The following is a 17,379-nucleotide window of genomic DNA, read 5'->3' as shown; positions in this document are numbered from 1 at the left end:
ACCCAGTTAGGCACTGAGTCCCTTTCCTGCTGTTCTTCCACTTAAACTCATCATTTCCCTAGGTTACCTTTAGTTTTATAGGGAAATCAAGTAGAGGGAAAGATACATGTGACTGTGCATCATGACAAGTTTGAACCTAAGAAGCAATGAAGGAATTCAGCTGAAAGAGAGACACAGCCGGAATTGACACAGAACAATTGCAGTGTTTATCTGCAACACTCTATACTTGCAGAAACAGGGCTGATTGCTGACCTGGTGGTAAGACTGCTGTTCTAAACATTCATGGGTTTAAAACCCACTTTGTTAAGCACAAAAAAGAGTTATACACAGCTGGCAAACCTTTCCACAAACAAAAGTGCACAAAAGATGTTGAGTTTTACTGACATCATTTTTGTTTTTTTATATCACTGGTTTTGTTCCACTGTTGGATTTTACTGCTGGCTTTTGCATTTATTGCAAAACGCCATGGTACACATGGGGCAGCTGAATAGCTGTTATATTTCTATGCAGAGTCCAAATATTTACAGAATGGAGTGATCCACCTCAGTCACTGACAGATAATGCTAGCTGTCTTATTAGTGTTGCTATTCAACATCTGCAGTGGGAAAAAGTTCCGCAGTCCCTATGACATAACTATCAATGAGTGTGATAGTTATCAACTATGTACAATATTTGTTTATTTACTTTCTTCCCAATGGGGATCCAAAGCTCTCCTCTCCTTTATTTTAAGCTTACAGCAACCCAGTGGTGTAGGCAAGGCTATGACTGGCCCAAGGTCATCCAGAAAGCTTCCATGGCAAAGTGGGGGTTTGGACCTGAGTCTCTCAGATACTACTCTAACACACTAATTACTACACCACACTGGCTCTCACATATGTACACACAAAACATACATTGGGACCAATATGCACTGGATGGATGAAAATGATTATTTACAAATACTTTGGAGAACACATTGAGGAGATATGAAGTAAAAGGCATATCTCTGCAACAGAAGGAGCTAGAAATTTACTTATTTTTTAAGATGAAAGCTGGAAACTCAGAGAACCTGGTACACATATTCCTATTCTGCTATACAGCTATAATACTATTCAATTGTTGATTTTTTTTTTTAAAAATGAAAAGCACTCCCTCTGTGGAGGATACAGCCACTCTAATGGACAAGTATTGTGGGAACCCATCCGTCATTTTCTGGATGTGAGGCAGGCTCTGCTGCCTCTGATGCTGGCAGAATGGAAGCGCTTCCAGGAGGGACAATCCTGGCATAGTAAGTCTGAGGCCAGTTTGGTACTGTCCCTTGTAAAAATGTAAAGGGTAATGAATGAAGGCCAGATCTAACTGAGCCTTCGCTGTTAGCTGGTGTCTCTCTTGCTGAATAAGAGCTGTTTACCCAGCTGACTTCCTGTCCTTTGCTCCCCATTCCTGTGTCTCCCTGAAGCACTCCCAAAATTCCAGGATGCAAATTTCTGTGACTCCGGGAATTTCAAGAGTGCTTTGCATCATTTTGGGTGTCCCTCAGCCAACCAGAAACAGCTAATTGCGGACATAATTTTGGCTCAGGTATACGGCTGCAGTGGCTCAAGTGGTTAAGACGCTGAGCTGCGGACCGGAAGGGTGGTAGTTCAGCAGTTCGAGACCCGAGTTACCGCATGACGGAGTGAGCTCCCGTCTCTAGTTCCAGCTCCTGCCAACCTAGCAGTTTGAAAGTAAGAAATTGCAAGTAGATAAATAGGTACCACTTCGGTGGGAAGGTAACAGCGTTCCATGCGCCTTGGTGTTTAGTCATGCCGGCCACATGACCACGGAGAAGTCTTCAGACAGTGCTGGCTCTTTGGCTTGGAAACGGAGATGAGCACCGCATCCCTAGAGTTGGACTCGACTGGCTTTCGAGCAAGGGAAACATTTACCTGTTACACACGGACATGAGCACTGCCCCCTAGAGTCAGATTTGACTAGCTTTCAAGCAAGGGAAACCTCTACCTTTTTATACCCAAGTGCACACCCCTAGTTCAGTTAGTATCTCATACTGTCCAGACACTCATGTGTGAAGCAAATATGTCTGACAGTTGTGCGATGTTGCCTTTGTAACTCTACTGAATCCAAACAAGTTTAGCGAATCTACATTTCCTCTTTCTGTACCTTATCAAGTGTTTCCTTTGTACTCACCTCCAAAGTAGGACCCATCTGTCAGTTTCATCTCTTTACTGGATTTAGTGATGACACCAGCAACCCCATGTTGAATGAAATACATCTTCTTTCCCACAGCTCCTTCTCGGATAATATAATCTCCAGGCTGGAACACCTCAAACCGAAGTTTGCTTAGCATGGCAGTAACAAAATTTGGGTCTGCATTTGCAAAGAGTGGCATTGTGGCGACAAGCTTCCGGCAGTTGAAGTTGACAATCTCCTAAAATGGGAAGAAGATAATCATTTTAGCTGCTAAATGTTTTATGCTGTTCTAATGCTTTGGCTGGGCTTTCCAATGCCTGGATTGTTATTTTTTGTTTGTTCGCTTTGTGAAATATCAAGAGAAAATCTCTGGAGAGGTGGCACATACATTTTCTAAACAAATAAATAATGGCATCACCATAGGTGAACTCCAAGAGACTAATGACAATCTAGTTTAACCATCATACACAACAAAATCATCCACACCATAGCACTTAAGAGGTTAGGCTGACACTGTATCATAGCAGAAACCTTCAAGGACAAAATCCTGTTTTATAGTATGTCAGCACTGATCATGAACATACTCAACTCAATTATTATGAACTTGAGAATAGAAGCATAGGAACAAGATCTTTCAGCAAATGTTCTGGCAACATATCCCATGCTTTCAAAAGCTGCTTATCAATATTTTGTAAAGGAGAAGGAATAACCACAATGTAGAATATAAATATAGTATTATCGAGATAATATGAAACATGCCTCTTCTAGTAGTCAATACAAGAGAGAGTGGTGAAAACCATGAACAAATATATATAATAAATAACGAACTTTAAAATAAACTGTAAATTGATTTAAATATAGCAATTTGTGAGTCTATTATTATCCCATTATGTATACATTTATTACACACATGCAATACAAAATTCCATCCAGAATATGAGCAATATCCAAAGTTGGTGTCAAAGCTACCTCAGCCAAAAACAAAACAGATATGCCCTTACCTGACCCAAGGGCAATTTTCATAGCCCTTGGGTTTAAATGCTGAGCTTGTTGGAGCATCAGCATCAGGTGTGTATGTGTGGGGGGCAGAAGTCTTAAAAGGACTCTTATGATAGCATGAAAAAAGCACTGAAAGTTCAGGTCTGTTTTTAAAAAGAGAGTGGAGAAAGATGGAAGAAGCAAAGTCCCACATATAAAAAGTCCATAGCAGCAAGAAATCCACAAGGTCAGTGCTTTTGCAAACTTTATTCTTAGAGAACTCTTTCTGCATTGATTTATTTGCCCCAGAAACCCACTCTTTCTCTCTGTGTGTCTTAAGGCAGTGGTCTACTCAATACCACCCTTTAAAAAAAGTGCAATTGACCGAAACATGTTGCCCAGAATAAGCAGAGGCCAAAAGGATTTAGCCAACTTTGCAAGTGATCTTACTTCCCTTATGTACTTGGATTTATGGGGATCTGAGTTATGGCCCCCCTAAGAAGGTGCCCCTATCCTCCATAGTTTCCTATGGAGGGGGGGGAAGCAGCAAAAAAAGGAGGGCAACAGAATCAAAGTCCCAGAGAATCTCTGCAGTAGAAACTGAGGGGGGGCATTTTTGCAAGTGTCATTGTGGCAATACCAACTCAACTGGACTGATGTGAAGTACAGAAGAACAATCCAAGCAAGGGGAGGTTGTAAGCTCAGTGCAACCAGTTCAGTGTACAGAATGCCTAGCAGAAGAGAGGACTAACGTCAAACCAGAGAACCCCTGCAACACAAACTGAAGGAGGGCATTTTTTCAAGCCCACCATAACCAGTTCAGTATACAGAATGCCCAGCCAAACCCAGTGCCACTGTGGCACTGCAAGCTTAAAAGGACTGACTGCAAAGCACAGTGTCACAAGAAATCCAAGCGGGGGTATTTTTTCGAGCCCAGCACAACCAGTCACATGTGCAGAATGCCCAGCAGAACCCAGTGCCACTGGCTTTGCAAGCTTAAAAGGACTTGTCTCAAAGCACAGAGTCACAGCAAATTCAAGGCGCAGGGTGGGGTGTATTTTGAAATTTCTGTGCAAGAAAATGGGAAGGGAACACAAAGGAACCCTGACAAGGGGGAGGTACCCTCTTGAAACTGACAATACTAGTTTGAAACTGATAAGAGTGTTTCCAAGGCTGGAGAATCCCCCCCCCCATTGCTTTGAAGTTTGGCAAACATTTTGTTTGTGCAGAGACAGTCTGTCTGGAAATATATCCATTCATGAACCACTATGAACCTCCATGAACTGCTTGAAAGTCTGTGGAAAGTTTGTGCCAGTTGACAAGCCACGACCTTCAGCTCATGAAACATGAACTGGCCAAAATTCATCACAAACATTTGTTTGTGAGCCTGTTTGTATCCATCCCTAATCTTTTTAAAAAATGCCAAACTGAACAGCAAATATTACTTTAGCAATTACTACTTTGTAGACAGAAGTAAGCTATTGAGTGATTAATAAGGTTGCCAGGTCCATCCGGTGGGGGATCGGGGAACTTACCAGGAGTGGGAGAGAGGCGCAAGCAATGTCACTGGAGATGTGTCTATGTCACTTCTGGTGTGTACTGGAAGTGATGATATCAAATTGCGATGTTGGGGCAATACTCTGGTATTTGGGCAAAAACTCTATGACAAAATGGCTTCTACCAGAGTGTCACCCTGGACATTACTAATGTGATAATGCCATGATATCACCACATTGCTGGCAATGTAGCCTGGGCTTCACACTCTCTCCTGGTAAGTCTCTCCACTGTCCAGTTGATTGGTAGTGGGGGGTGGGGCCTGGCAGCAGGGGACCTCTGCCTCTACTGGAATACTGCCAAATTCTGCCAAATTTCGTCCCCAAAAGAACACACAAATGAACTTGCCTAATACTGAGTCAGATCATTGGTCCATCAAAGTCAGTATGGTCTACTCTGACTGACAATGGCTTTCTATGGTCTCAGATAGAAGTCTTTTACATCACATATGACCCGATCCTCTGACTTGGATTGTCTAGGCCAGCCCAATCTTGTCAGATATCGGAAGCTAAGCAGGGTCAGCCCTGGTTACTACTTGGATGGAAGACCACCAAGGAAGTCCATGGTTGCTATGCAGAGGCAGGCAATGGCAAACCACCTCTGTTTGTCTCTTGCCTTGAAAACCCTATGGGGTTGCCATAGGTTGGCTGCAACTTGAAGGCACTTTACAAGCACACTATCTGATCCTTTTAACTAGGGATGCTAGGAGCTGTACCTAGGATCTTCTAAATGGAAGCCTGAGGGTCTTCCACTAAGGGATGGCCCCGCCACCAAAAATCTGTTGGCAGATTTGTGGGTTCCATTAGATAGATTTATCATTGGAAACCCACATGAATTTATCCTCTGGTTATAATAGTAACATCTGAGCTGAACAGGCTTGCTGTCAGTTCTAGCCCCACGCTGGTATGAGCTACCAGCCTTGTCCCCAGCTCACCGTCTACCCAGCTGTTCAAAAGCTTCGGCAAGTAGATAAAATGGGTACCACTCCATAGAGAGGGTGGGCACACTGAACCCCCCCTCCCCCTGTGGGGTGGAGCGGTGTTAGCCAACGAACGGAAGTCCAGCTCGCAGATTGAAAAAGCCTAGAGAGATCTCCTCAGCATGAAGAAAGCCTGTAATAGGCCGTTCTGGCCAGGCGGTGGCAGTGCGGCACTACAACTCAAAGGAGTCTGTAGGAAAGTTGACGCCATCAAACCAGGCCGAGGAAAAAATGCTGACCGGATCATGTCTCATCTTCAACTGAACGAAAACCCTCGTCGGCTGTGTGATTTAAAGATGTATATATGTTGTCCTTCCTTACCCCACAAATCATTGTTAGTCCCTCGTTAAAAATGAGTAACTGTAAATTGCTCAGAGCCAGCAAGCTCTGCAGGATTGAGCAATCAATAAATTGAAAGATTATATTATATTATTATTATAATATGTGTGGGGTCTGGTGGATTCCATCTAAAAAAGTTACAGTAGGATTTCTTAGTGGCTTTTAGCAGCTGGTGTACCACCGACATTAACCACATTTGACAATGCTCAGACTCCTCTGTCAGGCTACAGATCGAATGACATGGAATCATTAAAAACATTCTAACATTCTTCATATTTGGGTTTCCAACTGGGCAGTGTGAAATTTGCATGTGCCATGAGTGGAGCTCTGCTCATGGTACATAGCTTTTCTGTCCCCATGTTCTGGCTTATCTCCTGCGTCCCTTCCCAAATGTTACTGCTGAGGCTGGGGACTCCTGGGAAATAGGCGGCTTGTAGAATGGATGACTGCAGCAGGAAAGAAGATCTATTTTTTGTTGTTGTTGCAAATGTGCATGCACAGAAAAGCTCATACCTTGAATAAAATTTTGTTGGTCTTAAAGGTGCCACTGGACTCAAACTTTGTTCCAGTACTTCAGACCAACACAGCTACCCACCCGGATCTATTCCCGATTTTGCATCTCTTCAGAGCCATTTTTCATACCACCTACTGTGTGTCTTCTATTGCCTAGCCAGCTGGCCTAACACTTTCCGCCTCACCATCCTGCACTGGTTGTTTCATTGCCTGCCAGCACTGCGCTGCAAGATTTTTGCCTCAATCCAGCTCCAGTCGTGCATAATTACTTTGAGCAGAATGGGGAGGATGTCTGTCTGCTCTGCATGCCTCTCAATGGACATGCTTTGGCGTTCAAATGCTCATCCACATTCTACCCCAACTAGTCACCACATTGTACCCAAACTAGTCAATTAAGGATGACAGGACTGAGACAAGGGCATGTTGAAAAGTTGCCTTGGCAACAGGGATGCATTTCCTCCTGTGCCAACACCTTTCGCCAAGGGGTGTGAATGACTGCCAAAAAGGGAGGAAGAGAACTGATACACAAAATGTGCTTGCGCTTTCAGCTCAGCATTAAAATCAGAGCAGTGTTAACTGAATACTAGGAACACATATTAGTGAAGTCTATTCATAAATGTCTCTTGGTGAGAATACATGAAGTGTTCCCTTCTGCACAAACACACACACTTTGGCTAATGATCCAATGTTATTAACTGATTGCATTGTCCTGGTGTGCTGTATTGTGCTACTGACAGTGTTGCATAGTGAGTAGAGTATCAGATTAAGGATCTGCAGGGATTGAGGCTCAAATTGTCATTTTGCCACGGAAGCCCAGTGGATGACTTTGGAATGCATGCCTCTCTGAAATGTAACAAGAAGTCTGGGCAGGATTTAGGTTTGTTAGAGCAGTGGTAGTAATAAATGGGATATAATAATGGATAAAATGAGCTGTCATCTAAGTCCTGAAGCCTATGGGGTTTAGGACTTTGTATTCTTTACAAAATATCCCAGAGATTCCCAGCTGGATTAGGTCCTCTGGTGATCAAGTAGTGACCAATGTAGAAAGGCCAGGGAACAAGAGATGAAACAGACAAAGCCAGGTGTCCACCGGCCCTACCTGGTCCAGTATTTGCACCTTCCACTATTGCCTATCATTCATCTGGTAGTGACAGCAGATGCTACCTCCTTCCTTGGCCTTGTCTGGTACTAAGGACAATAGAATCTTGACTCACCTGGGGCAACTGAACATCCTCTTGCTGCTGCTGTAATAGCCTAGTGGACTCTTCTGACAGCAACAGGTGTCAGATTTCATGGCCCTCAGTCAGTTGCGAGCCCTATGCTGCGACACAAGCCCTAGCAGATGCCCAAAGACACTGATCACTGAGCCTGTTTATACCAAAAGTCTGTTGGCAAAAAGAGGAAGTTTATATATGAAGGGGAAAGGATAAAAGGGTCTTGATGCTCTAGGAGAGGGGTAGAACCAGTCAGAGTGCTAAAGCTTGGGAGAGCTGTCATTTCAACAGAAAATCTAAGTTGTGTTTATTTTCCCAATTTCTTAAGTGATTATTTCCACAAGCAACAGTTTCTCCTGTCATAGTGAAGAAGTAGCATGAATTATTTTAAAGGAGTGTATACTGTAATCTTTACTTCTATGAATACATTTTAAGTTCAGTTGATTTTATAGCACTTTAATGTTCTCTACACTCAGTACACAAAGTACAAGCCAGTGGTTGATATGATGTATATCCATTAATGTGATAAATGCAGTTACTCTACTGCAGATGATGAAACACTTTCTTGTTCTCAGTCAGGGCAGACTGATAGGAACCCTCCATGTGAACTTACTACCCAAAGGGTTGATGTAAGAATGGAAGTGTCAAGATACAGTGGGCCTAACAGTTCAGAGTTGGACAGACACAAGATACATCAAAACTGAGTTTTATAGAACAATCCTGTGCTCAATTAACATAAGAACATAAGAGAAGCCAATGCTGGATCAGGCCAATGGCCCATCGAGTCCAACACTCTGTCACACAGTGGCCAAAAATACCAGGTGCCATCAGAAGGTCCATCAGTGAGGCCAGGACACTAGAAGCTCTCCCACTGTTGCCCCCCCCAGCACACTAAAAGCAACATCAGTCCTTAAGCTCACAGATGATCTTGACATGATTGGCTGAGAATATCCAGGAGAGACTCAGCTTGAGCGCCATCACCTTTCTCTGGCCAAAGAAGAGAACTGCACACCAGCAAACAAATAGGCCAGAGTGTGTCAGGTGATTCTGGCACAGACCCCACTCATCAGACCAAGAAGCTACAGATTCAGAGGAGGAGGAGAGACTGGATTTATACCCCCTCCCTCACTTGGTGTCTCAGAGTGGCTTACAATCTCCTTTCCCTTCCCCTACCCAGGTGGGGGTGAGAGAGCTCTGAGAGAACTGCTCTTGAGAGAACAGCTCTGAAAGAACTTGTAACTGACCGAAGGTCACACTAGCAGCTGGATGTGGAGGAGTGGAGAATCAAACCCAAATCTCCCAGATTAGAGTCTGCGCTCCTAACCACTACACCAAATTGGCTCTAACTAACCGCATTCCTAACAACTACACCACACTCTCTCTCCTGGAGACAGATGAATACCTAACATCACCAGAGAAGGAGGGAGTCGGAACTCTTCCAGGAGCCTTCTTTGATGTTTAGGAGGAGCCCCAAGAGTTTGAATCAGCCTACTCACCCTGGGAAACAGCCCTGTTTTCTGATTTTTTAAAAAATTATTTACATTTATATCCCGCCCTCCCCGCCATTCGGCAGGCTCAGGGCAGCTAACAACATATATAAAAATACATTAAAATTCCATTAAAACTGTCAATCAATATAAAATCATACAACTTATATTAAAAGATGGCAAATCTTCCAATCTCAACTGTCAACTGAACACTGTCTTAGTGTAAAAACTCCACCCCCTACAGATGGATAACTCCAGAAGGACTTATCTTCAACTACAAAGAAAAGAAGCAAAAGATTGACTCTGTTACAAAAGCAAAGGCATTTTTGGAACGGCACCAAACAACAGCGAAGGATGGAAGAGCAGAGGACAACAGCGTAACAGAAGAAAACACTGAACATACATCGAGAAGCAGTGAAAATTCTTCAGGCAGTTCTCTAGAAGATTCAGACTCCAATAAGGGAATGGCAGCTCCCAAATTATTGAAAGCCAGATTAACCTGTTTTTATAACTGGAGAACAGGCACCATCAGATTTGGACCCTGATCTCTTTCTGTGCAAGAGGCCTTTCTCCAACCAACCTCTCACTCCTCTCCAGACCTTGAACCACCTCAGCTCTGTCACAGTATTTGCCACCATAACCAGCCACTGCACTTTTAAATACTGGTTGCCTGTTCCTGGAGGGGAGGGGCCTTTATCTCCACCTCCACTAGAATGTTGCTGGAACAACATCTATGATACACCGTTGGCTCTAGTACCAGTGCTTTGACTCGTGGACCTCAGCCTGCAGAAGGAGGGATTCTCCCTCACTTTTACATCACTTTCTGGTCTGGATTTCTCGTGTGCTTGAGCACCTAGGAGACTTGCTGTTGCTGGCCCTAAGAGGCAGTCAACTCCCACATGAATGAAATCACAATTAAGGAAAGAGCACCCACCTAAGAACCCACCACATGGCAGCATAGCAGACATGAGTTATTGTAACTTCGTTGTTGCTGTATGTATGGTGCGGGTGAAAAGGCAACATAGTCTGCTGCTTTGGAGGTGCTGGACAGATTAAAACTGGTTTCCTACCAAGTAACATCAATAGAAAGGGTATTTGGGGCATCACTTTACATGAGTTGCCCCCCAAATGCTATCTTTAGAATTCAATTATTAACAAAATTACAATAATAACACTACAATATGCAATATAAAGCTTAGCAGTACATACAGAGTAATACAGTACTAGTTACAGACAAACGACAGAGTTCTAGTACACTATCCGTTTGCGTGTCCTTCTCCAGGTTTGTCATTCTGTGATTATTTCTTTATTAGAATGAAGTCCTGCAAGCCATATTTCAAAATGCCAATTCTTATACAATTTTTTGATGTAGACTATCGCGCTTAGACTCTGGTGACCGGGGAGCTCCTATAGCAAGCTCTAATGTTTCAATGTTCCCTCTATGCTGTGGACTCTTGTGAGCAAAAATTCTACTTTGTGAGCTACTGGCATTAAAGTTGTGAGCAAGAGATTTGGCTGCTGGATAAACTAGTTTGCTCTGGAGCCATCCTCCCTGAGCCAAGACAAAATGTGTGAGCCAGAGGCTCAAAAACTGTGAGCTAGCTCACACTAACTCAGCTTAGAGGGAACACTGGTTGTAATATACCCCAAATGCTATCAACAACTTCACTAAAGTTCCTGTTAGCAGTGTTCCTCCTTTGGAATGCTCATATAAAGTCGTGTGTGTGTGTTTAAAAACAAATCGCTTTTTACAATTCACAAAAGGTTGAGAGCGGAGGTTACATTCCAAATACCAATTATGTTCTCTGGAAATGAAGTGTCCCAATGTTCTATATTCTGCAAGGAGACATGATCTGTATCTATTCTCAGCCAACATCTTCTCACACTACTATCTAAAAATAGGCCAGCTCTGAACTTTAAATAATGGCTCAGAAAGGGTATTAACCTCTTTCTCAAAAGCTAGCTTTGTCTTGCTGCAGCAGCTCTTAGCGTTATGACTTGTATTGTAGAATGAGAGGTGTATCTTTAATGAGCATTGCCATCTGGGGCTGTGCGTAGCTGCAATGGGACATGCAGCGACATGCAATGTAAATGTGAAGGTATCGTAAGCAAGACAATCAAGATGCATCTGTCCTACTATACTATGTATTCATGGTTCTTTTACTAGTAATTCTGACAACCAAAAAGGTTCTGACATGTGGCTTCTGAATAATAAGAACAAATGAAGATATTTATTAGTATGGTCACTGACCAAATACATAAAAGAACTGAAAAAACATCAACCGGTAAATAAGAACAAATGAAGAGCCCTGCTAAATTAGATCAGAGATCCATCTGGTCCAGCATCCTGTTTCACAAGCAGCCAAACAGTGGTCCTGGCAAGCCAGCAAACAGGATATAGGAGCCAAGGCATTCCCTTGATGTTGCCTCCTAGCACTGAGATTAAGAAGCTTTAGTGCTCTGAATATGGAGTCACCATGGCCAGTACCCGCTGATGGACCTACTCTCCATGGATTTCTCTTTTAAAACTGTGTTTGCTCATGGCCATGACATGTCCACTGGCAGAGAATCCCACAATTTACAAGTACTTTTTTTTGTATGTCCTGAATCGATTGTTGTTAAGGCAAAATGGAAGAAGGAACACCATCATTATCGAATCAAACACACATTCTGATCAATGCGTCTTTTGATTCACAAACTCAGGTAATTCAGATACAGGTTGAATTTATTTTATTTATTTGTATCCCACCTTTCTCTTCAGTGGGGACTTAAAGCAACTCACATTGTTCACCTCTTCTCCATTTTACCCTCACAACAAACCTGTGAGGTAGGTTAGGCTGAGAGTGTGTGACTGGCCCAAGGTCACCCAGCAAGGCTCCATGGATGGAGTGGGGATTCGAACCTGGTCCCCCCAGATTCTAGTTTGATGCTCTAACCACTATGCCATGCTGGCTCTCATAAGAGCAGCCATGCTGGATAAAACTAGCTACAGACAGTCCTCTACCGAGGTTGCTTCTCAGACACATTGTGAGGCCTAATGTGACTGAGTCTTCCATTAGTCTATCTATATCCCTTTTCAAAACCATCAAAGCTGGTGGTCACCATGCTAATGCTAGCAAATTCCATATTAACTGTCCATTCTGTTCAGAGGTATTCATTTTAGCATCTTTTGGTCAAAACATTTTTTAACAAATGAAGCTGCCTTATCCTGAATCAGACCATTGGTCCATCAAAGTCAGTACAACAGTCTACTCTAACTGGCAGTGGCTCTCAAGGTTCTTAGGCAAAAGTATTTCACATCACCTGCTATCCAGTCCTTTTAGCAGGTGATGCTAGGGATGGAACCTGTGGCCTTCAGCATTCCAAAAACCTGCTTAGCCACTGAGCAATGGTCCCTTCCTTCCACATGGCTTCATCCACAATACTGATAAACCACATGGCCAAGTATTATGCTAACATCTCCAAGGGTATACTCAATAGGTTTATTATGACTATATCTGTGTCGAATATATCCCCACTGCCTTTAAGATGACTTAAACAGCTATACTGTAGTCAGGCACAAATGACTCTGTCAGAAACTTGACCTTGGGAAAGGGGATTTATATTCAAAAGAAGCAAGCCATTTCTAAATCCCTTGGTAATTTTCTCACATGTAGCTTTTCTGGAATTCTCTGTTTCCTTAGAGATGTTTGAAACATCAACTACTGGGACCTTTACATTGTTTTAAATTTAAAAATTAATGATATATAGAGAAGATCAATACATTTAGATGAAAACCCCTTCTAACACCAAACCATCTTCCTAATTTGGAATTATAGGAATAATCTCTGTGGTATGATTGAAAGTAAATTAAAAACTATGCCATGCCTATGAAATAATGATGGAACCATTTATATGCTCAGTAGGATAAGCAAGGTATATAACCGTATCTAAAGTTCAAAACATATTTGAATGACATTAAGTTGATTTAAGGAACTGCAAAGCATACTTTGCCAGTTTTTACTTATTATTCCCTTCAAGAAGCAAGGCACTGGGACTGGATCTCTTTCACCAAATGAGATTTCTCCTTCCATCCTTGGAAGGCTAGAACTCCATTCTCTAGATAATTTAAAAATAGAACACACAGCTGGAGATAGTCATACACACAGGAGGACTTTTATGCTAATATTCATGAATCTGTAGATAATATAGCTAAGTTTTCTGGAGCTGCAGTGATATGCAGTAGTGTTCAGTTTTTATTTGCCTTAGCTAGTCTTTTTGGATCCAGTGGTATTCTTCAAATCTTCTACACAAATATGTATCGCAAACTAATGACTGTACTTAAAAAAACAATAATACTGACTATATGCAAGAATAAAGGTGTGTTTTACAATACTTTAAACTTTCTGTAAACAAATGGATCATTGTTTAGAATGAAGGACCAACAGGAGAAAGAAGAAAACACAGTAAAGGGAAAGAAAAATGGAGGGGAAATCTTGCCTCAGACACATTCATAACAACTAATAATCAGGGATGGGCACAAACCAGAAAAATGTGGTTCGGTTCATGGCTGACTCATGAACCAAACCATGAACTGAACCACAAACTGAACTGGTTTGTCGCCCTGCAAATCTTGGGGTTTGCAGAAAGCTTGAAAAACAGCTGAGGAGCAGAAAGCAGCCTTCTTCCCACTGCTCAGCTGTTTTAGGCTGTCTTGTGCAGTCCTGTTAAAATTTAACGGGATTGCACAAGACAGCCTGAAACAGCATTTTTTGTGGCTTTTGTGGGGAACAGAAAGCAAGTGTTTAAAGGGACTCCCTGCTTTCTGCTCCATCCACAAATCAAAGTGCTCTAAAAGTTCATGGAAGTTTTTAACAATAGACCTGTCATGAATTTCTGTTTCCGAAACACGAACAGTCATTCGGTTTGTGCCCATCCCTCCTAATAACAGCCCTGATGATGAAATCAGAAGAGGCTAGAGAGGCTGTGGCTCTGTGGTAGAGCATCTGTACAAGGAGAGTAGCAGGTGTTAGGAATTACCTTTCTATATCAGACACCCTGGACAGCCACTGGTGGTCATAGTAGACAGCACTGAGCTTGATGGACCAATGGTCTGGCTCACGTATAAAGCATTTTTATATGTGTATAAATATGAAATGTCAATTATCACAAAAAGAAACCTTGAAGGTTTAGGGGCACAAAATAAGGAAGTGGGTTCCATTCCGTTAAAGGCAGCACTTTCCATCAGTATGAGGAGATCTACCCAGTGCAAGAGGCTGGGGAAGTCTCATTGTACCAGGTGAAAGTGCAGCAATTAGCAAAACATACCTGTGCTATCCAGCCCATGAACAGGAAATTGGGATGAAGTTCACTTGGCATTCGTGGCATGATACGACATGAACAAAAAAAAAACCCTACTGGAATGTGCAACCATTGATTCTGGGGGGACATTATTCCTCATGCTATCATCATTAGAAAACTCTTGAAGCAACTGTGTCACTATAATTTTGGTATGAAATGTTCATTTCAGTCCATATTTGGCTTCGCACAATTGCTGAGCCATCCAGAATCCATTCAGCTACTTCCAATTTGTCAGTGTGACCAAGTAAGCGGCTTCTAGATACAGGGAAGCAGAAGGCTGCTGTTCCAAACACACCGGTTATCATTCAACAAATGAAACAGCAGTCTTAATTTGGTATAGCAAGATAGGAAACATTAATTTTTTTAAAAAAAATCTAAACTTTCCTGATGGGATCACAAAGGGAAACATGTCAATCCATCTTAATTTCCACCACTGTGGACATGTCGACAGGACTCAATATTTTGCTTTCATGATTATTATAATTTTTGCACAAATTAAAGCTGTTACATGCAATTAATTAAGCCTGGTATACTCCAGATCTTTTTGTCAACTACACTGATGGCAACAACATTAACCTCTAGCTATTTGGAATAATGGATGACAGATGAGTTATATGATTGCATAGCTGTTCTCTGTCAAATGAATATATAAAATTGAGTGCCATTTCAGACTTCATATAACAGATTTTAATCTGGAGGCAAGATTCACATTCAAGATCAAATTGAAAAAGGAACATTTGGTGCAAATTGTCTTTTACAGCTAGTATCAATGACAGCTGTGTTATCTGCCCTATCAGATATTCTTTTTTGAAATAAAGGCATCTATATCTTTGGCTTGTGTGTGTAGTATCTAGACCTGTTTCACTGTTTATATCAGCAGCTACTCAGTAAGTGGGCCAGAGATAGTGATGCTCTTGAGAAATAAATACAATGTTGTCGGGGGATAGCAGTTCTGGCCAATTCTGGCTCTTCAGAGGCCACAGTATCAGCTCTGCCATTATAGTTGTTCTATGAGCCAAACTGGGATATTGCTGCCCCAGTGTCCCAGGAACAGTAAACTGCTTTTGGACAACACAAGATGCTGTGGATACAGAGCATGTAAAATATGCAGAATACATAATGTAGTAGACATGCCTACAAAAATACTTAATTATATGCATACATGATTAAAACATTTTAAATAAATTAACACGGGACTCCTAAACAGATTTATACCCTCCTAAGGCCATTGAAGTAATTGGATTTAGAAAGGTATAACCCCGCTTACATTGTCAGCTACATTTATTTTACAGTGACAGTTGCTTTTAAGAGATAATACCTGGCTGTCTTTTCTACTTCACCATTAGTTATCAATGTCAAGAAGTACTAGTTGCTTGCTACCTATTTTAAATCAAGGCCATCACCAGAAAAGAACATGGGGAAGGCAAGAACAGTTTAGGCTGTTACAAAGAAAAAAATCCTGCATTTTTCTGACCGCCTAAAATTCAGAAATGAATTTGAGAAACATATGTGGTAACTAGATGCACCGCCAAAGCCATCCAAAGCAGAGTAACACCATTCTAAACACATTAACTCTGCTTAGGATGGCCCTGTATTTGAATCTGTAGGCGAAAAGAAACAACAGTAATTGGTTAAGGGTAGTTTGAGTGACCTGGAAGATCAATTAGAAACCTTTCCATCTATTAGAATGAGCAGCTGCCAACAATTTCTTGGCAATGGAGCTTCACTGACAGCAAATCAAGAGGAGGAATTGCACAATATAGAAAAGTGGCTTTTAAAAAGCTGTGATTTGAAAAGAGAAGCATGTTTGGATTGGGAGCCAACATTTTTCATGCTTGCCTATCCCAGTTTCACCAAAGCACTCTGTTCTTTTCAAGAAGAGCAGCAGAGCCAGTTACAGTAAATATGACGGGAGGTGATATTTCCTATAAGAACATAAGAGAAGCCAATGTTGGATCAGGTCAATGGCCCATATAGTCCAACACTCTGTCACACAGTGGCCAAAAATACCAGATGCCATCAGGAGGTCCAGCAGTGGGGCCAGGACACTAGAAGCCCTCCCACTGTTGCCCCCCCCCCAAGCACCAAGAATACAGTGCATCACTTGCCCCAACCTGAGAGTTCCTATCTATACCTTGTGGCTAATAGCCACTGATGGACTTCTGCTCCATATGCTTATCTAATTCCCTCTTGAAGCTGTCCACGCTTGTAGCCGTCGCTACCTCCTGTGGCAGTGAATTCCATATGTTAATCACTCTTTGGGTGAAGAAGTACTTCTTTTTAGCTGTTCTAACCCGACTGCTCAGCATTTTCATTGAGTGCCCACGAGTTCTTCTGTTGTGAGAAAGGGAGAAAAGTACTTCTTTCTCTACCTGCTCTATTCCATGCATAATCTTATAAACCTCGATCATGTCACCCCTCAGCCGTCGTTTCTCCAAGCTAAAGAGCCCCAAGCACTTTAACCTTTCTTCATAGGGAAAGTGTTCCAACCCTTTTATCATTCGAGTTGCCCTTTTCTGCACTTTTTTCCAAAGCTATAATATCCTTTTTAAGGTGTGGTGACCAGAACTGTACACAGTACTCCAAATGAGGTCGCACCATTGATTTATACAGGGGCATTATGATACTGGCTGATTTGTTTTCAATTCCCTTTCTAATAATCCCCAGCATAGCACTGGCCTTTTTAAATTGCAGTTGCACACTGTCTCAACATTTTCATTGAGTTATCTACTACGACTCCAAGATCTCTCTCTTGGTCAGTCTCTGCCAGTTCAGACCCCATCAATGTGTATTTATATTTAGGATT

At 42.1% G+C, this 17,379-nt stretch overlaps 1 protein-coding gene across 1 annotated transcript in view; it reads right to left on the bottom strand.

Moving 5' to 3' along the window:
* HCN1 (hyperpolarization activated cyclic nucleotide gated potassium channel 1) overlaps positions 1-17,379 on the bottom strand; it is a 122,874-nt gene that overhangs the window by 26,672 nt on the left and 78,823 nt on the right. Inside the window, exon 4 of the mRNA XM_015424461.1 lies at positions 2,167-2,407. Within this exon, the coding sequence (XP_015279947.1) occupies positions 2,167-2,407 (241 nt within the window). The remainder of the gene's footprint in view (positions 1-2,166; positions 2,408-17,379) is intronic.

This window comes from Gekko japonicus, unplaced genomic scaffold (genome assembly GCF_001447785.1).
Source record: "Gekko japonicus isolate JY-2015 unplaced genomic scaffold, Gekko_japonicus_V1.1 scaffold82, whole genome shotgun sequence".
Classification (NCBI taxonomy): domain Eukaryota; kingdom Metazoa; phylum Chordata; class Lepidosauria; order Squamata; family Gekkonidae; genus Gekko; species Gekko japonicus.
The sequence above is the reverse complement of the archived record's forward strand: the minus strand, read 5'-3'. Positions and strand labels throughout refer to the sequence as shown.